The sequence below is a fragment of the Brienomyrus brachyistius genome, chromosome 11 (assembly GCF_023856365.1).
Source record: "Brienomyrus brachyistius isolate T26 chromosome 11, BBRACH_0.4, whole genome shotgun sequence".
NCBI lineage: Eukaryota > Metazoa > Chordata > Actinopteri > Osteoglossiformes > Mormyridae > Brienomyrus > Brienomyrus brachyistius.
Window position 1 is genome coordinate 16,844,728 of NC_064543.1, and position 22,715 is coordinate 16,867,442.

Genomic DNA, 22,715 nt, shown 5'->3' on the forward strand with positions numbered 1-22,715 from the left:
CTGTCAGGTCTGGTGGCTGGTTTTTTTTTTTTTTTTTTTGGAGTGGAGCCCAGGTCTGACCTAACCGACGTCCTTCCATGTTGTCCGGGCTGCCGGGCTGCCGCTGCTCACCCCAAAAGTAGGCGCGATACGGCACGTGGGTCTTTAATTGGGAGCTCCTGTAATAACTGATATTTTCTGCCGATCCCAACCGCCCCCCCCCCCCCTTCCCCACCAGCCAGCGGCGACGGCCTTATCTCCTTTGAACACGCTAACGTGTGACTCGCGCATCGGGGAAGGATTTGTGGCGTGTGAGCCGAAGGACTGGCCATGGGTCCTCTTGTCAGCGTCCCCCCCCCCCAGGCTCTTGTAGCACCAGGCTCATTTACATAACCCCTGTTCAGCACTCCTCCGTGGTATCGATCCATCTGCTTTGCTCGTACTGATACTCCTGCTAAGGTATCAGATTGGGAATCGGCAATGTGGGTTTAACGTGTTTTTTTTTTTTTTATGACTCAATAATAAAAATCAGAGACAGCCTAAAGTAGGATGACATGAAGGTGAGGGCGCCCCCTAGGTGTAACCAGTAGTCACCAAACTTAGTGCCGCATCTATCGAAACAGGTCGATGTCTATTGAATTATCTTGCAATGTCCCGGCTACAAATCTGGCAATGAAACTGCAAATTGGGGCAGAGAACTGACAGCCGGTCTGCCGTCAGTCTTGGGAATTGTCGGGGAATGAGAGCGGCGTTGCGTCGCTCAAGTGCCCATCACCATCAGGGGAATCAAGTTTGGGTGCCCCAGACTCTGGCCCCACCTCCCCAACTGTCAATCAGATCTCCCCCACCCAATCACAGCATCCAATTAATTTTAAATCAGCATTTAAATAAACTAGTGAGAATATAACAATATTCAAATAAAGAAGCTTCAAAAGTATATTGCAAAGCATATATTTGTGTATGTAGCTGAGTATTATATGCACAGAAGGGTACGATATTATACATTGATCTCTGTATGGCTAGTGGTATCTGTAGGAATGTGTTGATAATCCAGCACTGAAGAACATAGCAACCAAAGCATTTTAATAAATGGTCATTGGTGCCCTGAAATGGGTTGGCGCCCTGTCCTGGGTTGTTCCCTTCCTTGTACTCATAGCTTCCAGCATAGGCTCCTGACCCCCTGCAACCCTGAATATGATAAGCAGGTACAGAAGATGGATGGATAGTCGGTCGGTCGGTCGGTCATTAGGGCCAATCGTTGATCACTTGTGTTGAACCAAAAGATTTTTAAGCCGAGTTCAGGCCCATTCATGTTTAAAGTTATTAAAATGTTGCTAAGTGCTTAAACTGTGTTTGTCATTATTCATTTTAAATGTTGTTGTTTTTATTTATTTGCATCTGTAGTGTGAAAATGAAGCAGTTTTGTCAGTATAACAAAACAAAAAAACACTAACAAACAACAAATCTTTCTGAGTTTGTTATTACTCCTTTTTCATTCGATTGACTTAACATTGCCTGAATGTTCACGTGAGTAGTTAGGATATATGTAAGACACTGCAGAATATCCGATCTTTTGTTTGGTTTCATATTTGTATTTTATTACGTTAAGTAATAGAAAAGTGCTGTTTATATGCATGGCCATTTGTGAAGGAGCAGGCCGATATCCTATAGAAGTGCGCAAGATTTATTTTTGTATTTTTAAAATATGAAATACTGGAGTCTATTTTGATACTTTGCTTGGTGGTTGTATTCTGTAGTATATTACAAACAGGGTATTTTATATTAAAATACATTTTGATGTATTTTTGTCCATCTTTAAGAATGTCCATGTATTTGCCCCATGATGGACTGGCACCCCACCCAGGGTGAACCCCAGCCTGGTGCCCCGCACTGCCTGGGGGAGACTCCAGGTGACCTTGGCCAGGATTAGGGTTTATAACATGGAGGGATCCTTTTATAGCTAATTAATAACTGAACTGTTTCTGGTTCATCTCAAAGCCTGAAGACAGAACCTCTGAATTCAATTGAAAATACAGACAATAGTTTCTTCCAAACAGCAGTTCCCAGATCATCTCGTAGACTAGCTCCAAGGGGATTCCTCTCCTCCTCGCTTCATATTTACTGTGTGGACGCAGGCTGTGTTCAGGGTCTTAGGGTGGCACTTTGTGCTTGTAGCTAAACACCCTGAACAACAAAATGCTGATGTCAGATGGGGGGAGGGACAAATTCAACTGTCAATCATAGAGCTACAGGACTCAACCCTTCAGTAATGAAGAAGAATCAGTCTTCCTTAGATTTCACTCTCTGTACAATTTCTCTATCATTTTCTAGCTACGTGACCAATAAACAATTAGGCACAGTCAAACAGCCAATCACGTGCACAGGCTGCCTTTTACAATTAGCCATTTATGAACAGACACTCCAAAGGTCATCACGGTAGCGGTGTTTTAATGTCTTAGCGCTGCTTCACTCACGGAGAGGTTTGGCTGCAGTAAGGTTGACCTCCATACACAGTCTGCGAAAAGGACCCATGGGACCCACAGAAGCGCACGGTATCCATGCCACCCCCACCCACACTGACACACAGGATGGAATGGCCACCATTACCGCTCGTAGGGCCGTTCCTGGGGGACGAACCAGCAGTGGTGTGGTGTGTGGTGAGGAGGCCATCACCTGATGTTGCCTAGAGAGAAACACACAAGCAAACAATAGCAGCAGATCTTCCCCAATTCCCCGACGGTACATCACCGGCATCGATCTCCAGTCTTCCACGCGACGTGTCACTAGGTACTTTTGCGTGGTGGATGAGATTTGAGGGCAGGGGAGAGCCGTTCTCTAGCCCAATCGCCAGAGCTACACTCAGTTCTGCTCCTCACTGTCGAACCCAAACAACATTTCTTGTGTTGTGAGCTTCCTCGCTGCATCCGTACTTTCTAGGGCTTTCCGAAAGAGGAAAAGCTCAGAAAAACCAGGCTGAGTGGAACTCCTCTGTCTCTGTGATGCTGGATTTGTGTGACAGACGCCTTTGTCTGGAGTGATTTACATATTTCACTCAGCTGTTTTCAGATACCTTAAGCTGAACGTTTCTGAACAAGACAACAGAAGTTTATTGTGTGGTGGAAACACTGAAATATCATTAGTGTCTCAATGTTGCATTTCAGTTTACTCTTCTAGTGGGTCAGATATTATTTTAATAATAAGCCCGAGTTAAAAGTATTAACTGTGCACCATAATTACATTTGTGAAACATAATTACAGTATATCACACTAAAGCAATACTGTAATGCTTCATAATTAAACATAGAAGTCTTGTTACCGGTTTCCTGTTTACAGTATGATCATTAATTTGTTAATCAATAGAAAGCAAACAAGGCAATGAGTGGATGAGGACACAGCCCTGTAACCTGAATGGTGCTGGTATGTAGCCCTTTTGGTAAAGCTTCTTGTTTGTCCAATATATTCATTTGTTTAGGATATAACCACCAGTTGAGCTACCAAACTGATGGATGTTATCCTAAAGGTGTAGGGTTTCCAGGTTGTCGTTTTAATGCTAATGGTGGTCGGTATTATTTGCTGCAAGCTGGGGCATCACAGAAGATTTTGGGATCCATGGAAAAATACCATATTGGGCACCCCACCCAGGCCAATGTAATTATGTTCCAATTCTTTGGGGGGGGGGGCTATCAATCAGGGGCCCTTGGAATCATTCTAACTCCCCCTCCTTCCTTTATGGTGCCCCTCCCTGTAAGTCTTAGGTTCACCTAAAAGGTAGATGGAGCGCCTTCCAAATAATCAGCAGTGGATGGAGACTCATTCTTCAAGCATTTATTCAGCATACACATGGGTTTTCAAAGCAGACCAACTAACTAAAACGTCCGACTTCTCCCTGGTAATCTCAGGCACAAACCATAAACAGAAGATTCTGTACAATACTAATGTAAAAAAAAAACTGATAAAATAAGTCGGTAAACTGAAGAATTTCCACTAAAATAATCTTAGAGTTGCAAACAAATGAAAAAGACAAATTGTTGGAGACCGTGTACCGGATAAATGGCCATGGATGGTCGATGGATGCATAAAATTCATGTAGTCTATTCGACAGCTGTCCAGAGAAGTCTTCTAGGTATATTAGCTTAGACAGTATGCTCATTGGCACACTAGCATGGTAGTCGATGCTCTTTCACACGGGTTTTGCCTATGCAAATCATGAAGCACTTGTGTTAGCATTTAGCTTTACTCTTCAGGGAATGCTACCAAAGTATCTGTTGAAGTGCTAACCTCTTTTTGACGTACGTACCCACTGAAGGCTCTCATCGCCATCCTCCTTCTCATCTGCTGCCTAATTAGCAAGGGCAACAGAAGATCATACTTTTGATAGGTGCCTGTTAGCTAAGATAAAATGTGCCGAAATTGGCCCCCGCTGAACGGGAGCGCACACAAACCGCCGTGTGTTTGGAGAGAAGACAGCAAACAGACGAGTGGATTGATTGTGGGACAGGCGGCGGTGGGAAGCAGCTGTGGCGGTCCAGGCTGCGCCGCGGCGTTCGCCGAGCGCACATTTTATTTGCCATGCTTCCGGCGGTATCTCTCCAAACGCCAGGCAGATGTGAGATTCTCAGTTAAAAAAAACAAAAAAAAAACGGTCTCACCTGCTTCCACACAAACGCAATTCAGGAATATCGCGGCCCGAAAAGGCTTTCCTCCCAAAGTGTCATAATTAATGTGGTCGTTATCTTCATTGAGGTGCAGAGATGTTTCACTTAGGAGGTGGCCAGGATAAAAATATGTTATGATCACAAAAATATGCCTTGTCCAAACCTTTCTCTTAAATAATAGCTGTAAAACGTAAGGGCTTGGTTAGAGGCGGCCGAGATCCAAGCTTCATTCTTCCCAAAGTCCTTTTTCCATCACCTAAATTAAAACTGCTTATCGGGGACAAACCTGCTTACGCTGTACCTGAAAAAAGTGGGTGGCAGATGGTCTAGTGATTAAGGAACTGGATGTGTGGTGGGAAGGTTATGACTTCAGATCCTGACACGAAACATCTGTTACACCATCCAGGTATATACAGAGTAATTTCTTTTTCATACTAATAATCCATTTTTAATAGTGAAAAATATAGGCATTGTATTTTTCTTTGGATTATATGTTTGCCAAGCAAACAGATAAAAAGGCTGAGAATGTATGGAAATAGATCATTTGTTTGACACTCTAGTTTCTGGGGCAAATGATACAATTGGTTCTTTTCACTAGAACCAGAATTTTTATCTGGAAACCTCAAGCTGTACCAGTGTTGCCAACCGCATCTGGCGTGACACTCACGCTTTCAGACTGTCACACTCACGCAAGAAATCTTACGGGCGAATCTATATTATTCCATTATGAACCTCAAATTAGCTACATCAAAACGATGGAGTAGTTTACAAACCCTACAGACTATTTGCAAGGTAAGGAAAGTATTACATAAATGTAAATGCGTATGCGTGTACATGCAGACTCGTCTCGAATTGAAAATCTCACGCCAGCCAGATGACCAAAGTTGGCAACCCTGCTGAACAAATATTCTGTCCAACAGTTTTACTATGATTATTATCGATTTTGAATAAGAATATTACTACCTTTTAACTAGTTATGGCTAGGGATATAAAATTACTGTTCCTGCACTACAATATATTTTCATAGATGTATGTTTTACAACATATTATGATTAAAAAAACTGAATTACATATGTCGAATGGGGAATATACATTTAAATTTTAAATGTGAAAGGAAACATAGTTTAAGAAATTTATAAGTACGGTGATTTTGCGTAATGGACAGTGCAGGAGGCACCTAAATATTTCGGGGGGGTAAGCTTTAGATAACCACAGCTTCAGTATGTACTTTAACACGTTTGGAAGAAAGTACGATTCATTTAGATTAAACACACGTCTAAGTCCTCAGATCCGTGACAATATCAAAGAATCCCTGAACTATATTATTCTTAGTCTACCGTTAAAAAAGACGGATGGTCGTCACGTGGTAAACGCAGAACTCGGCCTTGCGGAAGCGAGGAAACAGCGCCCCCATGGGTAGACTTCGGGGACATGCGAGGAACACAAAACCCGTAAGGTGAGCCGGGCACCTTTGTACGCTTATAAAACGACGCTTGGCAACCAAAAACATACTTGAGATCGAAGCGGCAGAAATGCGGCTTTTAAATCCAGAATAAATATTCAGCAGCATAAATGCAGCCCACAACTAAACCAATATAATTAAATCTCTAACGTCAGTTTTAATAAAGATACCCTACACGAAAATCCCAACCGCAGTTCCTATAAAGGAATATTTTCTGCAATTATTTAATGACTGAAATGTCAAATATATATATATATATATATATATATATATATATATATATATATATATATATATTGCAAGGATGTTTAGAGTAAGGTAATAAAAAATACAATAACATCTCAAAAAAAACCTGCATAAATGTGCTAATTACAATATAAAGCAGTTTAACGATTATTATTGGTCTACAGGTCTTAATTTAGATTGGGAATATAGGAACGACAGCAAAAACCAATATGAGAGTAAAACAGCCAAGCGACGCAGACGGTATCTGGACCGTAAGGAGGAACGGTGGCTTGGAGAGGTGGAGTTTGCCGGTGCTTAGCCAGTAGCCGAGCCACGGCGGTGTCGGGCGGCGAGGGAGGCTGTCAACTTCTGGCTTTGAGAAGCTGTCAAAAGGAAAGGGAGGGAGGGAGGGAGGGAGGTTAGGAGCGCCGGAGTACGCATCCCCGCTCCAGATGGCGATTTAAACGCAGACAGAAGGTTGCGGCGGGGAGAGAGGAGAGAGCCACACGAGTCACTGTTTTAAAGGCAATCAAAAGGCCGGCGACAACTACGGAGATCGGCGAGAAGTGCTACACAAACCGGCTGATCGTTTATGTTTTTTTCCTAAAGAAATAACGGGATTTGCGGAGGTTTAAAGCTGCTTGTTTACTGGGGAATGTGCGACTGGCGTCGCCGAGCGATCGGAGCGTCAGTCGGCAGGGAAGCAGAAGCGCTTCACCCGCAGACCGGGCGCTGGTGCGGCGTTATCCTTTAACACCAGACCTTTATTTTTGCGGATGTATAAAGGTTGATTTTTTATTGGGTTTTGACTGACGTGCTCAGCAGCAGACTAGGAAAGTAGCGAAGAACTGATGTGGCACCGGCGAGAGGATCTGTGCCAAAATAATTTGCATAGTTTTACCTTTCTATAAGTGTCACGGCCGTCTGTCAAGTGTTTCAACCGTGGATTACCTGGCAAAATAAATAAAGCATTAAACGCTGGCATGAGCGAGTGACTTTCGTGATGAGCGCTCGTTTTTTCCCAGTGTTATTGTATTTCAGAATTTAATCTACTGCTGAAAATTGCGCGCTTTCTTTATTTTTCGTCCTTTCTGGAGTTTGAGGCTGGATTCGAAGAAGACCGAAAATGAGACATAAAGGAGAAGGTCAAATGTGAAACCGAAAAAAAATCACAAAAAATGTGTTGATCCTAAAAACCAACAAAACTGTATTTTTTAATCATCACAGAGGGAAGACAAAAACCAAAGACTGATCTATGTAATAGACTCCGTCTCAGAGTTGTTGCATTGTAGGACAAAATATCCTTCGAACTTATAGCTGTGAAGTAAATTACCTCATAATTTATTTAAATCGAAAAGTCAGCGCCGCTTTAAATCCAAAGGAGTCAACTATTTTTATTGTGTATTGGCCAGCGTGCGGATTTTTTTTAATATTATTTTTTAATTCTACAAGATTTAAGATAAAAGAACACCTTTAAATGGTGCTTAATAAACCTGGATGCTTTATTTTTTACTATTCTTCCAAATATTGAAGACTGGTGCGTTGTAATCGCCATTTCATAATTTTTATGTGGATTACCGTTGCTGCAATTACCTCAATTTGACCTCGACCTTGAGAAAGTAAGTGCCGCATTTATGTTCAGAGTGTTATGCATTGTTTATGTGTGTTTGTGCGTGTTTGTGTGTGTGAGAGAGACCCACAGAGATGCATTGCCTATAAGGTGTCCATCTGAAAAGCCTTGCCTCTCCTTAAAAGTACTTAGTTGCACGTTTTTTAAATGGCTGAAATAGAGATTTTTGCAAAAATGTTAACAAATATTTCTGATTTAATCTATGGGATGTATTTTCCAGCCACGTTTTCAATTAATTCTTCCCAATAAAGCTTATGATTTTTGCATAATCTCGTTTAAAAGCGTTCGATTTCGACTGTTAAGATCCCATTTATGTATTTAATCTTTAGACACAGTTTGCGCCTCATTATACTGTATCACTTACCAGCACAGCCGACATAAACCCGTGGATATTTATTCGTTGGCCACGTTGTTGATGTGAAATCGCGGGGTCTCGGTGACCGAACCATCCCGGTTTAAGAACCAGCCAGCCGGCGGCTGTCTCTCATTGTCAGGTTGCGTGTTCCTGGGCGAAGCGGACGGAGGAGGACGCCGCTTTGTTGGCGAGGGGATCGGACACCTCCCTCCCTCCCCCGTTTCCCTCCCTCCGTTAAGTTTTCGGCACCCTCAGCTCGTCGGTTTCGGTATAAAAGCTTTCGGTGACGAGGGTCGATCAGAGATGAGGCGACCGGCATTGTCACTCCTGTTCGTCCCTGGCATCTCTCCGATTTGGCGTTTCATCACTCCATCATGTCTAGAAATAAATGACATATCTCTCCCAGTTATAGCTTTGAATTCAGTAAACTATACCCCTGAAAATAAATCCGCTCTTAGATCATTCCTTAGCTGTTTTCTGGGTAATATTACAGTTTTTCACTATGTTAGGAAAATGTCTATATATAGCTACTTTTTCTATTGATTCAATTTTGCTCTACTAACTTAGCAATGTATATTTGTCAGTTACACCCCATGGAGGAATTGGATGTTTGGTATTACTGATTTTAAATCCAGTGACAATATCAATAAGTTAATTTGGGGCATTTATAGAGGAATGTTAATTTTAGTTACATCTCTGCATTTTACTTCTGTTAAACCAGTATTTTTCTTTGTATAGATACCCCTACTGTTATTGAAGCAACATGTTCAATTAGATTGCTTCCTATTGAATGTGAATAAAAAACTGTTTTTGTTATGGTGACAAGAGGAGTGAAAATGTAGTAAGACGGATACCGACAGGTAACAGTACTCTCCTGCAATCTATAAATGGTAACTGTTATTCTTCTGCGTCCAGCAGGAGGTATCCATTGGCGATCGTTGATAGTCTGACCCCATCCTTCATGTAAACTCTCCCGCATCTGGACAGTTTCATTTCGATCAGATGGTGTCTGCTTTCTGCATTCCCTTTAATACACAACAGACCTTGGAGGAGGAGGGGTGGGGGGCAGGGGGAGGGTGGTGAGCCATTAGTGCCTGAACTGGCAGCCCTGAATCGCATGCTCCTTCGTCGGATCTTCAGGTGGGAGCCGCTGACTCCACATAATCAGCTGGGGCGAGAAAGCACCCATCACCTACTGAAGCCTGGACAATAAGCTATATCACTCAAGTCATTCTGGCTGGGGCGTGGGGGGGAATAGTCAAAATGTGGGCTGTGGGCTCCTATGCTAACCTTTCACGTCACTCATGGTCTCGTGGCCCCGTGGTTTCTTCCACCCTGTTCATCTCGGGGCCACAAACAAGCCACTCTCGCTAGAAAAGCTATTGGTGAAAAAAAACCTACCTTCCTTAGCTTTCGTTGGACTAGATATGGCGCCAGTCTATGCCAGGCAGGTTAATGTGCGAGTCCTGAGCCACATGGAGGCCTGCGCGGCCAAAAAATGCTGGAGTTGATGGCGTGAGATCACGCTACCAGCTTGTTAACACTCGCCCGACAACAGCGAAGAAGATACGGCATAATCTCCACCGTTCCCGCGGCCCCCAGCATCACCCCTGTCTTCTACTAGAAACATCTCCGTATCGCAGCTTCTGTTATCGGCGGCGATTAAAAACCATTCCCCGTATTTTTGCCGCTGGATGTTAATGAATTATTCATCCAGCCCTGGTAAAGACCCAGTTAAATAATTAAAGGGAATGATAATAGTCACCGCAATTGATGGGAGGTCTAAAGGTATAGCAACAGACGACGATTCAGAATTGGACCCCAAGGCAGGAATCCCCACCTGGTCAGCAAGCCTTTAAGGAAAGACCTCTGTTACCCTTCGAGGGTCTGTGCTCACTTTGTGTAAATACCTCCCCTAGCAGAGTTGCAGATCTGTTCTGTTTAATATCCAGTCAGCTGTAACTTTTAAGGGGTGGGGGGGGGGAAGGAGGGTCAGCCTTGAGCAGAAGCCAGGGAGGGGAGCATTAGTAACAGAGAACGCCAACAGGCCCTGGGTTTGTTGAGGTGTCATGGCATCTGTAACTCTGATGAAGTGAATCGGGACGTGGGGAGTCAGCGCCCAGTGAGGTGGCACAACGAGAGACAGTAGGACAACGAGAGAGAGGGACATTGGCCGGCTGCCGCACTGGGAGGACACATGTTTGTCTTTGGATACTTTGCCCATCCAATCAGCAGTAAGCCCGACAAGCATAACTCATGTTCAGTTCCGTTTGTTCAGTTTGGTTTCTGAACAACCGATGTTCAGTTCAGCGCCGCGTTACCCTCCTCAGGGCCACGTTACACAGGCAGTCTGATGGGTGGTGATGCACACCGCTGCCCCCTGACTGCACCGTGCGACTGGGGAGAGGCGGGACGGCATGACGGTGAAGAAAGCGTGTTTGCAGTTCCATTGGCTGGGGGAGGAGGGGATTACTTCAGTCAGAATGACCGCGTGTGACCATGTGACAGCCGTGGCTAACGGTTTAACGTAGCACTATGGTGACGTTTAAGGATGAGGGGTTACTGCAACAGTACGGTGTGACGCTGGTGGGCTGTACGTCCCGGGGGGGGACACAGCAGTGGCCGTTGCTGACACACTCGCTCCCCCAGCCTCAGCCTCTGTGGGGCAACCCTCAGCAGAATCACTGATGATGAAGTGAGGGCTGTAGTGTTCCTGGCAGCAATTGTGGGGGGGTGGTCTGAGGGTGCAGGTGAAGTTTGCCTTCGGCGTAATTAACGCGGTGTACCAGATGGCAGTGAGCCGGGGGGTTGGGGGAGGGGGGATTCGGAAAGGGGGGGGGGGGTGCGCCACTCTGCGTCACTATGCAGACTGGCATCCTGGACGGCAGGGCACTGACATCCGTCCGTTCCCCCGCCCCTGCCGAAACCCCATGCACATGGGACGGACCACTTCTCTTGTCATCATCCCAGACGGAATGCCACCAGCCTGGGGTGGGCTGGGGGTGGGGGGGTGCCTGTGACGAGCGCAGGTCAGCTTGGAGTAGCACTCTGTGGCGTTTTGCTGGATTATCAGCAGTGAGATGTTCAGACCATCTTCACCATGGCTGTTAATGAATTATTCAGCTGTGCGGGTAAAAGGAGGAGAAAACTCTGGACTTTCTCACCGCAGAGAGCAGCTGCTCCCGGAGAGGTACTGATTCAGTCCGGAAAACGGCAGAGAGTTCCGGAACCCCTCCCCCCCGCCTCCTTGGAGCCTTCGAGCATCATGCCGGGCCCTCTGTAACCGGGATACTGCCTGAGATGGCCATACCTATCGATGGCGTCCCGAGATCCAGAGCCCTAAGCAGGCGACAGCTGACCGGCTAATACGCCGTAATACACTAATACCGTTGTTCGGCTACATGGGGCAGGCTGCTTCCCCAAGGCGCTGTGCCCGGAACAGCAGGCCCCAGCCGCGAGCGAGGGCCCCGCAGGCTCCCCACCGCCTTTATCTATTTGTTTGCACGGGCCCTTAATAAGAGCTGCGGGTCCTGGGATTATTTGGGCATTAGTGGCCAAGGAAAGCACTCGGATTGCAGTTAGATTCCCGGTGTGAGGAAATGTGTTTCAGACGGAGAGTGATTTCAGGAGGGGCTGCAGGAAGAGAAACTGAGGATTTTTTTTTGTTTATGTGAGAGCAACTGAGAAGCCGTGCAGGAAAGGCAATCTCTGCGAGCAATGAACTCTACGGTCACAACGAGTCAGGGGATATATTTAAGTTTGGGCGTGTTTGAGAAGGAGCAGGGAATTCTGTGTGTGTGTATGTGTGTGTGTGTGTGCGTGACAGGAAGAAAGAGGAAATACAATTATGAAAAGCCTAGATAAAGTGTTTCAAAACAGGAGGAATTTTGTCATTCTAAGTTAAATTTTTACTGAAGTTGCATTAGTTTGTTTACGACTATTATTCTATGTCTACATGACAGATTTTATATTGAAGTGTCCAGCTTGTCGTCTTGACCCAGCGCAGATTCAGGTAGACACGTGTAGGTCATGCTGTTACTCCACGGCATTGGTGGCCTGGCTGAAGGTCCCCACGTTCCCTGAAGGACGCCAGCCACTTGGAGCCCTATTGCAGATGAAAGGCAGGCGCTGATCGTTGCCGCTTGACCCCCCCCTCCTCCCCCGCTTTCAGCGCCAGTGTCAGTCCCCTGCACATGTGTTTAATATTACCATGACATGGTCAGCTCTCGATGGGGGGGGGGGGGGGGTGTCAGCTCCCAAACATCTGGCTGAGATGAGAAACATGTGGGGATGGGATTGTGGGAGCTGGGAGCGACTGTAGTGTAAAACCGCACACGCCTGCACATGGATATGGGCTCCTTCTCATGCTTGGGCACCAACCCCCCCCCCAGTGCACACGTGTGTACTTTCTGTACCGCTGACCCCATGGTAAATAAATCCCTGTTACGCCATCGTGTCTGTCCCACACACGAATCTGCGTTATGTTCTGTTTTTAACAACGGAACACACACAAACATGTCCGTCTCCGTCTCCCTGTGCTTCTATCTCTCTCCCGGCGTGTCACTTCTTATTCGTTTTCCCGCAGCGCAAAAGAAACAAACATAATAAACAACATGAGTTCCCTCTGATTTCCCATTTCCCCGATCAGATAAGTAGAGCCAGAGTCCACAAGGTCTGGCTGTTTGCTGCGATGTGACATAAAGGAGGCAGTTTTTGGCACCATTGTCCTCAGGTCTGTGGCTGTGCAAACTCTCCAGGTCACGGCACCGTGGTCCGAATGCCAGAGAAATCAGGAAGGCACTGGGGGTGGGGGGGGGGGGAGTGTAACGGAGGTGGGGGATCTGCTCCCCCTGATGGCGTGCCGCTGCTCCCCACCTCGGTGGGCCCCCCGGGCCGAGAGATCTCACACACCAGGCGTTTGCCAGCGAGTCAGACGCCAGCTTTACGAGGTGGCATTAAAGCGACAGTCTCCCTCGAAGCCAGTCTGAAAGCATCTGAAATGTTCCCGGGCAGAGCCAGGGGAGCGGGAAGCGAGCGGGAGCGGGCCGTGTCTCCACTCGCTGGCGAAATTAACGGCTGTTATCTCCCCGAAACAGAAGGCCGGCAACGAAGCAGCCATTTAAATTGAGTTTTAGAGCAACGTCGGGTTTCTGTCATTTATATTGACAGGCTGCTGGCCCATTTTCACTGTTAACAGATATCTTTTCTAAACTGCAGCTTTGTGAATAGGGTTTTACTCGGCACAAGAAACTTTAATAAGTGCTGTAAATTAACCAAAGAAAGGTCGCATTGGTTGCCGGGTGACACGCTGGTTCTTCCAGTTGGGCCTTTTGGATCTGGCCCCAGCTCCATGTGGGTAGAGTGTGTCTCCCTGTGTCTGCCTGGTTTTTTTCTCCCCCTCATTTCCTGCCCCAGTCCAAGGGGGGTTGAGGGGATGTGCAAAAACGAAAATCTCTGCACAAGCAATAACTCGAAAGTCACAACGAATCTTGGGGGAAGAGCCACAATACAGAGAAATGCTTATTTAAAGAAGAGGGTGACACCGGGATCCTAAGAAGGGCAGGCGAAGAACGGGCTTTCAGGATGGGGTCATAGTCTGGATCCGAACCAAGAGGAGAGACAGAACTCTGAAGGAAAGTGGGTTTGAGGTTGGAGTCAAAAATGGATCGGAACCATGACGAATGACAGGATCCAGAAAGACAGTGAGCTTCAAGGATGGGGTCAGAAACTGGATCAGAACCATGAGGAGAGACAGGACTCAGAAAGACTGCATTCTTTAAGGACACAGTCAGAGACCGGATCTGAGCCATGAGATGGAGAACAAGACGAATAAATGTGCAAATTTATCCTCAAACCAAGTCACAGCAAACTGTGACCTATTCTTCACGCTTGTAATTCATTGGCGGTGATCTTTTGCAGCGGTGTAGGAAATCTCTGTGTTAATGACACTGGTACTTATCAGAGAAGGAAAGTCTCGCCGGGGGCAAAGGCAACTTGCCGGCTCTGTCACCGCATCCCTTGGGGGACGGTATTTATTCCTTTAGATGCCGTTTTCTGGTCCTGAGCTAAATGGAGACTCTGCGGGGGAAACCTGTCAGACTTCTGTTTAGCTGGTCACATGACTTCCTCCCCCCATCAGGAGAGACATATCACTGCAGCTAGGAGATGAATGTTGGGTGGAATGGGCAATGTTGGGTAGGAGGGGCAATGTCGGGTAGGAGGGGCAATGTCGGGTAGGAGGGACACTGTCGAGTAGGATGTGCAATGTGGAAGAAGTTCATTACAAGGAGCCTGTTATCTGATACCCTAACCTTTGTTATACTGTAAACCCCTCCTACCCTTCGTGATAAACCCCTCCTACTCAACATTGCCCATCCCACTCGACACTCATCTACCAGGTGCAGTGAGATACACTTGCCCATCAGACCTACCTCCGAAGAAATGAATAGTGGTCAGCTGGCACACCGCCGGTGCTCAGGGGGAACATCGCGGAAAAACGAGTAATAACTGTGAGCTGACCATCTGGCCTGGGAGGAGCAGAACGGGCCAGGAGCAGGGCCGGCTGGGACCGCCCTGCGTCCATGCAGCCCTTGGTGACACGACCGCTGCAGGACGGACGCACCGATCCCATGCCGCTAATTGGCTCTCTGGTGGGATGATGGCTCACAGCTGTTCACTGCTGCCCCACATGGAACGATCCAGAGGTTCCGGTAGCTATGAGCAGCATGGCAGTGGCGGCAGGCAAACAGGCCCGGCGCCCGCATTGCAGCTGGTCTCGGCCTGGCGAGGCGGCGGCCTGGAGGGCCGCAGGTGCGAGGGTCCCGGCACGCACCTGCCATGCAGGAAGCCTGAGCCGCATCGTTGCTTCCTGGACATCTCCTCCTCTTCTGCCTCCTCCTCCTCTAGGCTGGCCCGGCAGCAGGCAGAGACGGAGATGAAAAGAGGGAACGAGAGAGGGGGAACATGTTGAGAGAAGGAGAACAGGAGGGGGAGCCGAGGAAGCGAGTGTATGGTGCGCTGAGTAAATAACGCCCAGGGAAAATAAACATGGGCGTGCTCCCAGCACGCTTTTCACACAGATCTGCAAAAGATAAGGGCCCCCCACCCATCCGAGATGAAACGGCAGGCGCACCCATTCACATCCTGAGTATCCAGGTTCGCCCCGATGCAAAGGGATAGATACCGAGGCGGCAGTGTTTAGCTTCCCTTCGTTTGTGTATTTTCTTGTCCCCCCTCCATCTGCCTGAGTGGAGGTGTGGCTGGCATGTGCTTCTCTTTGTTTGTCAGGATCGGCGAGGCAGGTCCCCAGGAGGGGCCCTTCCTTATTCCCCAGCCGCCCTTCGCACTGCCTGCGTGCAATTAACAGAGTAATTAAAAGCTTGATGAGCTAATTGGCGTTCGGCGGAGCTGCAGGTGTTTTGATAGGGAGGCTTATTTGTGTAAGTGTGCAGAGTAAACAGCCTCCAATCGGGGCTAATTCTTTTTTGGCTCTGGTCCCTCTCCCCGGCTCCACATGGCACGGTCGTTCTCAGGCAGGCGAACCAGAACCGGGCCCTGCTTTCAGCAGGGGGGGGAGCGATGTCATCCAGCCGGGCCGGCCTGATGATGTCAGTCCAAATCCCACATTTTGTTACCCTTAAACCATGAAGTCATTCCCATCGGACAGAGAGAAAAAGAGAGTGAGCTGTCGAGACTAGTGAGGGGGGGGAGGGGCGCTGGGTCTCACGGCCCACCCCTTTAGCCAGCTCATTCTCGTTTATTCTGCCCACTCATCTGCGAGTTCCTGCCTCCTTTCTCTGTTCAGCTTCCAGTCGCCCCCCCCACCCCCTAACCAAGGCAGCTGTGCCAGTGACGCTTCCACGCCCACGGAGCGCCCGCCTCTCCCCAGGTGCTGGGGGGCTGGCAGTTACTGCCGCTCAGGTGCGGGTTGCTCACAGGACGTGTCCCCCCCCTTACCAAAAGTCGGGGGGGGGGCGTTCCAAGCAACAGCACAGCAAACGCTGGGCGCCTTGCGGCAAGAGCCCGAACAGAGGCGGCTTTGTGAGTCCAGCTCTGCCTTTGCCCTGGGGTCTGTCTCCTAATGCTCATAACAGGAGCCAGAGTGCAGAGCCGGGCCGCGAGCGTGTGTGTATGTGGTGTGTGTGTGTGTGTGTGTGTGTGTCTGTGTGTGTTTGTGCCCGCCCACCCGCCTCGTGCCCGGTGCCCGGTGCCGTCCTAACGCGCCGCAGATGGGCCGGACTGGGGAGTTGTTCTTGGCATGGTTCACCGCGGCCGAATGTCACAAATACTTTCCTTTATTTAGGAATGGCTCGGGGGGTTTAGGGAGCGAGAGAGGAAGGGAGGGAGGGAGAGAAAGCAAGAGAGGGAGATGGAGAATAACAGCTTTCTCAAACATCTGGATTTCATTAGCGGCCACTGAGAGAATCTGAAGAGAAGTTTTTTTTCCTCTTTCTCCCTTCCTTTAAGTAATAATATATGGAATGGAACCACTTCTGCTGACACCCTCCCAGGATTAGAGGGGATGGGGCTAAACGCTGGCGATTACCATGACGCGGACACTGCCGAGTGGGAAATAGCAAGCTGCAAAAGAGACTCCACATCTTCTACCACTGGGAGGCGCTAATGAGCGTTGAGGCTCTGTGGTCCAGAGCCCAGTGGGACCCTAGAGGGCCTGCCCGCCTGACCAGGATTCACCCAGTCTAGGGAGAGGTGGCCTGGGTGTCGTTGCAGAGGAAAAGGGGTATGCACCACCCTTAGCCATCTCTGGGGGTGACGCACTGGGCCCCAAAAATCCCACAACTGTCCCATCCCGCCTGACGTCGGGGTGGGGGGGGGGGGGGGGGGGAAAGTGGGTGAAAAGACCATGTTTGCCTTGAGTAAATGTATTTGTTCAGCCAGCTGGTTTTAGAGGGATTCCTCATTAGGTATGGGGGATGGTCTATCGAAACACAGCGTCCCTCCCCAGGCTTATCTTTTGCGGGTGTAAAGGTTCAGATGCCGCGTCAGAGACTGACTCTATGTGGTACGGTTCATAATGGGGGGGTTGGTGGATGGCCCCCTCCAGCATCATTTTCTCATGCACTCTGACATGTCAGCAGAGCTTGCGGACATAGGCTGTAAACCCCCCCCCCCACGCACCAATTCTGGATGATTCTCTACCCCTCCCCCACGCCACCCGCTTTAAGAGCCTGTTTTACTTCTGGAATATGATTTTCTGAAGCAGGCAGCAGTGGCGACTTCTAGTGACAGTGCATCTCCCTCCCAATCCCTTCAAGCGTCACCGGGGGGGGGGGGGGGGGGGGCAGGTCAGGGGACAGAGGTCGGCCGGGTCGGGTCGTAACCTGTGCCGTGCTGCGGGTTCAGGTATAGGTTGGAGATGAGGGGCGTGAGTGGGACGTGGGGGTGGGAAGGATCACGGCTTTAATCCCGGTGTTTTGATGTGAGGCCCGTGTTTGTGCGGCTGATGGGCAGCAGATGTGAGCAGGCTGGCTGGGCAGAGAGCCAGAACAGCTGGGAGACCCAGAAAACAACAGCATTCCTGGAGTCCGGTGCGGGATTACGGAAAAGCCAGGGAGGGAGGCGGGATCGCAGGCGACAACGAATGGGGAATGTCGGGGAGGGCCAGGGGACAGGGGTCTCCTGGGGTGGGGGTCTTGTTTCTGCCTGAACCCTGCTTGGTGCGTGCAGAGCGGCCATGTGAAGAGGGATTTAAACTGCACCCCCCCAGGCTCCTGAAGAACAAATAGGCGCCGGCAAGCGCAGCGAGGCTCAGCATCCTGTCAATACATGAGGCGCGGTGGTACATGAAACAGGTTGGACCAACAGGGTCACATCCATCTCTGGCCAGTCTCTGACATACGTGCGGCCCTGGTGGTTCAGGTTTGGGCCAAACGTGGTAGCTTCATAAATTGATTTTTTGAGTGGGGGTCCAGGCTTGGAGAGAGTGAGGTCCGTGGGAAAGTGCATCCTGCTGGTTTGCACCTCATGGTGCCACCCCGCCCCCCATCGGCCTCCTTGTTCTGGGAGCCTGCCGGCTGCACAGATGGGCCCAGATGGCAGGGGACTGTGGCAGACACAGCAGTGTATCAGAGCTGGGTGTTGAGCCCCCATCACTCAGCCCAGCGCGATCCAACAGCTGTCCGTAATCCCCTCCGTTGTCCCGGCCCAGATCCTGCCCCCATCCCCTTCCCACCGAAGTCCTGACATTCCTGAGGTATATACTGCTGCATCGCAGCGTGACCCCATATCCTCGTTCGGTGTCCGTGTAAATGGAGCAGGCTGTGGTGCGGCAGTGCCCATGCTCTATTACCTAACCGGCATCCGCAGGTCTGCAGCTACTAGCTTATCAGTTCCAGACAGTTACTTCTGGAAGGGAGTGGTCACCAATATTACCAGTGTCACACTGTGGTTGATATCAGTGTTATACCAGGTGTATAAAACTGGTATATTACCATTGATACATGATATTAGGCGTATAACACTGGTGTATTAACACTAACATCATGTCAGTGGTATAACACTGGTATACTACCAGTGATACATTATATCAGGTGTATAACACTCGTGTATAAACACTGACATCATGTCAGTGGTATAACACTAGTATATTACCAGTGATACATTATATCAGGTGTATAACACTGGTGTATTAACACTAACACATCATGTCAGTGGTATAACACTGGTATATTACCATTGATACATTATTTCAGGTGTGTAACACTGGTATATTACCAATGATGCCTTATATCAGGTTTCTTAACACTTATACATCACATCAAGAATGTAACACTGGCATATCAGGTGTATAATACTGGTATATTGCTACTGACATTATACCGGGTGTATAACACTGGTATATTAACCCCAGTTTGTCATGTAGGGTATATAACCGTAGTATATTCCAGGATTGTTAGGTTTTTGATGTTGGTGTTAAAATGATATGTTATAGTTATTACTAGTGTGAGTTCCTCCTCTTGAAGACTACAGGTGAATTTGAACACCATATTCTATATGGACTGCATTTATATAGCGCTTTTCTACTCCTACGAGTACTATACTATAGTTGAGCTGTGGGACTATAGTGACGCTCTGGTGCTAAAGGTCTTTTCATCTGACAAGAAGGGAACTCAAAAGGCAAAAATGTCTGCCCTGTAACATGAACCATCCACCCTGTAACATGAAGCCCATTACCTGTAACAATGTTAAGCTCCTGACCAGTAACATCTAGTATCTAACCTGTAACATCAAGTCCTCGCCTGTCTCAGCAAGAGTCACGCCTGTAACACAAAACATCTGCCCTGTAACATCAAGTATCTGGCCTGTAGCTTCAAACATCTGGCCTGGAACATCAGACATTTGGCCCCCATATTCACATTTAGCACCCAAGAGGGATATTTCTTTTCAACTTGGAGGATTCCCCAAAGACCTCATGCCCCCGTTGGAGGATAGAACATTGTGTAGCACCCCCCCATTGAACTAGAAGGATGCTCATCCAATGATAATGATTAATTTATTGTTCGCCAGATTCTTACAGTTGTTCCAAAATATGTGTGCAATAAACACCTTTTTTAGTGGGCTGGAGTGATAATTTACCCAAAGGGATTTATTTGCCGTGATAAACAGCCCGTTTGAAATATTCCGGATTGCTGTGGCAAACCTGTTTCTTTGCTTTTAAAGGCGACTGCGAATAGCAGACGCAGCCGCGCGGCACAGAGCAGCGACGGCTTGGCAGCGCGTTGTCAGACATATGGTGGGCGGCCCACAGGCCAGTGGAGTGGTCACATGACCGAGCCCCAGCTAGAAGCTCCTTGTCCAGGACGCTCCTGTGACCTCTCTGTAACTCCCCGCTGGCGGTGCCCCTCCCTGCCCAGCGACTGCCATCCCTCTGGATCCGGGACTAATTACAAGCCCTGCTGCTGCTTCTGGCCGAGACCCTGCACTGCCAGTTATTTTCGTACCTGGCTCACAGTGCCGGCACTGAGCAGGCCTCTCCCCGCAAGACGTGTATGTGCGTGTGTGTGTGTGTGAGGCGGTGTGCCCTCAGAGGTTGTTTTCAACATGGAGGCAGTTAATTCTCTACCCCGCAGGTTTACAGTCGCCCCCTGCAGGGGCTGCTGAGGCAGGACAGTGGTAGTGTGAAAGCCACGGCTGTCTGCCCCCGTACTCCCCTACCGCAGGCTGGAGGTGCCCCATCCTCCCGCTTCCTGACAGCTATTGTTGCCCTTGTCTGACTCAGTCACCACAGAGAGCGAGGGTGGACCGTTTAGGCCGCTAAGCAAACGGCACAGTCACGCATCCCGGGTACAAAGCTGCCCCTGAGGAATGTGAGAAGGGAGAGGAGTGTGAGGGAGATGCGTTACCTGACCGATTTCAGCATGAATCAGGCCGTGTCTGGTAAAGTGAACCGAGCTGTGGGACACTGAAACGTTTTGTGGCTTATGAGATCACAGGGGTGACTCTGAAGTGTGTCCCTCTGTATTGCTGAGGGGGCCCTGCCCTGGAGTGGAGGGGGGGGTGGTGGTGGTGAGTTGGCCTTGTTTGGTCCTGGGGTTTTGGGGGGTGGGGGGGGGCAGCATATGTACCATGGCCTTGATGGACAGTGTCAACACGGACTGCATATGACACTGACCGTCACGCGGCTGTCCGCAGAAGGGAGGGGAAGGGACAGCGGGGGTGGGGGGGGGGGGGGTCAGGAGGGTGACAGACGCCGCTGAGGAAAGGCAGGGGTGGCAGTAGTGGGGGGGGGGGGGTCTATCCGCAGCTGCCGACTGAGGCAGCAGGTGTTGCTGGATCTTTCCAAGAGCGCTGAGGGTATGTGTGTTTACCTTCAGCCTCATGTCCTCTGTCTATCACCCCCCCCTCCCCCCGAGGCTACCAGCGCCCCATATTCCACATGTAGGGCACCCCAGTCATCGCTGGGACACTGGCAAGGTTGTCCCCCTAAATGCAGTATGACTTTTCTGACTGTCCGAAAAGGCAGGCTGCCGGTCTAACCATGCTGCAGGATTCAATTCCGGCCGAAACCACGCAAGCAGGTCGGCCTGTTGGCAGTGCCACAGGGTGGCCTCGCCATCCAGGCCCCCGCTAAGCCCGGGCGGCGGCGCCCGAAATGACCTTGTATGTCCCTTGCGTGATCTCACCCCGTCGCACCTTTCTGCAGGTAGCGCGGAACAGAAGGTTGGAACGATGCCAGATTCACCCGCCGATGTCAAAACCCAGCCCAGATTGACCCCACCCACCATGCCACCGCCCCCTCCCGCGGTCAGCCAGGCGGCCAATCGCAACGCGTCATTCACGCCCACCACGAGTAAGTCCTCGCTACCGTGCCGTCTGGCGAGGGCGGTGGCGGTCACCGAGCCCATCATCTTTGTGCCGAGATGGATGGCGTGCGTCTCGAATTTTTAAAGAGCGGACAGACAAAGGCGAGGTGTCACCATGGACATGTTTACCGTGGTAACTTGTCTCATTGTCCTTATGTTCTATGCATGAAGTTCCCATCCTCCGCCCCATATGTCAGACGGCTCGCTTTGTTGTCTTTTCTGCTCTCATTAGAGCATCTCCTCCGCCCGGGGTGGTGCGGCGGATCATTCTAGTCGTTCCCGGGGCAGTTGGTGTGTGGACGCATGTCTGGGGTCTCTCCCGCTACCCCCCCCCCCCCGCATTTGATGTGCACGTACATAAGCCCACCAGGCCATATTTAGTGTTAAAGTTCCTTGTGAATAAGGTGCATTAATATGTTTGCTCACAAGTAAATGGCCTGGGAGCACCAGGTGATGGTGTGCGTGTGTGGGCCCAGGTGTGACACCCTCTCCAACCCGAAGGGGCCACTGACACGCTACCGCAGGCCCCGGGACCAGTTTCTTCCCTATATAGTCACGACAAGCCGTGTTGTTTCACCTGTTGCGTTGCTGTCCACCAGTGCGGCCTGCTCCCCGCTCCATAACCAGAATGCAAGTGCCCGTGTTACATGGTCCCCGCCCCTCCTCAACGTGCATGTAAAACCCGTACAGACAGGGAGTGTGTAAGACTCTCACGCAAGATTCTCACGCAAACTTATGAGGACACAGATACACACAGACCCCACCCTCAGGATCTGCAGCGGCTGAGCGATGGTGTCCGTCTAAGAGGCTTGTTATGGAAAGTACATATGTGATGTTGAGCCACTGTCCTCAGAGAGCAAGTTACACGCATTCGAGTGTTTCAGTTTTAAATATGTTTTTATTTGCGTGGATGGTGCTTCCGTGTAGTAACGCAGGAGAGAATCAGATTCGAGGAGAAGCTCGTTCGGGACACTGGGGGGTCTTAGGATGAACTGGGAAATGAGGACGGGGTAGGGGTGTGGGGTGTGGGCGGGGGGTGGGGGTGTCGGAACCCGAAAGCTGCGAATCTACTTTCAGCTGGTGGACA

At 49.3% G+C, this 22,715-nt stretch overlaps 1 protein-coding gene and 1 long non-coding RNA gene across 7 annotated transcripts in view; one reads left to right on the plus strand and one right to left on the minus strand.

Annotated features, from left to right (window-relative positions):
* The window catches only part of cbfa2t3 (CBFA2/RUNX1 partner transcriptional co-repressor 3), a 40,615-nt gene that overhangs the window by 4,031 nt on the left and 13,869 nt on the right, over positions 1-22,715 (plus strand). For 4 of the 6 annotated variants that reach the window (XM_049030744.1, XM_049030746.1, XM_049030743.1 and 1 more), the window contains exon 2: positions 21,469-21,615. The exons of 1 other annotated variant lie outside the window; for it this stretch is intronic. In XM_049030744.1, the coding sequence (XP_048886701.1) occupies positions 21,469-21,615 (147 nt within the window). Of the gene's footprint in view, positions 1-6,742; positions 7,941-21,468; positions 21,616-22,715 lie in introns of those variants that run through there. One more of the 6 variants, XM_049030748.1, reaches the window with a different exon arrangement.
* On the minus strand, positions 1,555-6,323 carry LOC125751671 (uncharacterized). The gene is made up of 3 exons (XR_007400728.1): positions 4,277-6,323; positions 2,587-2,662; positions 1,555-2,163 (listed from the first exon to the last, which is right to left on the minus strand). It is a non-coding gene; the product is annotated as an uncharacterized LOC125751671 (long non-coding RNA).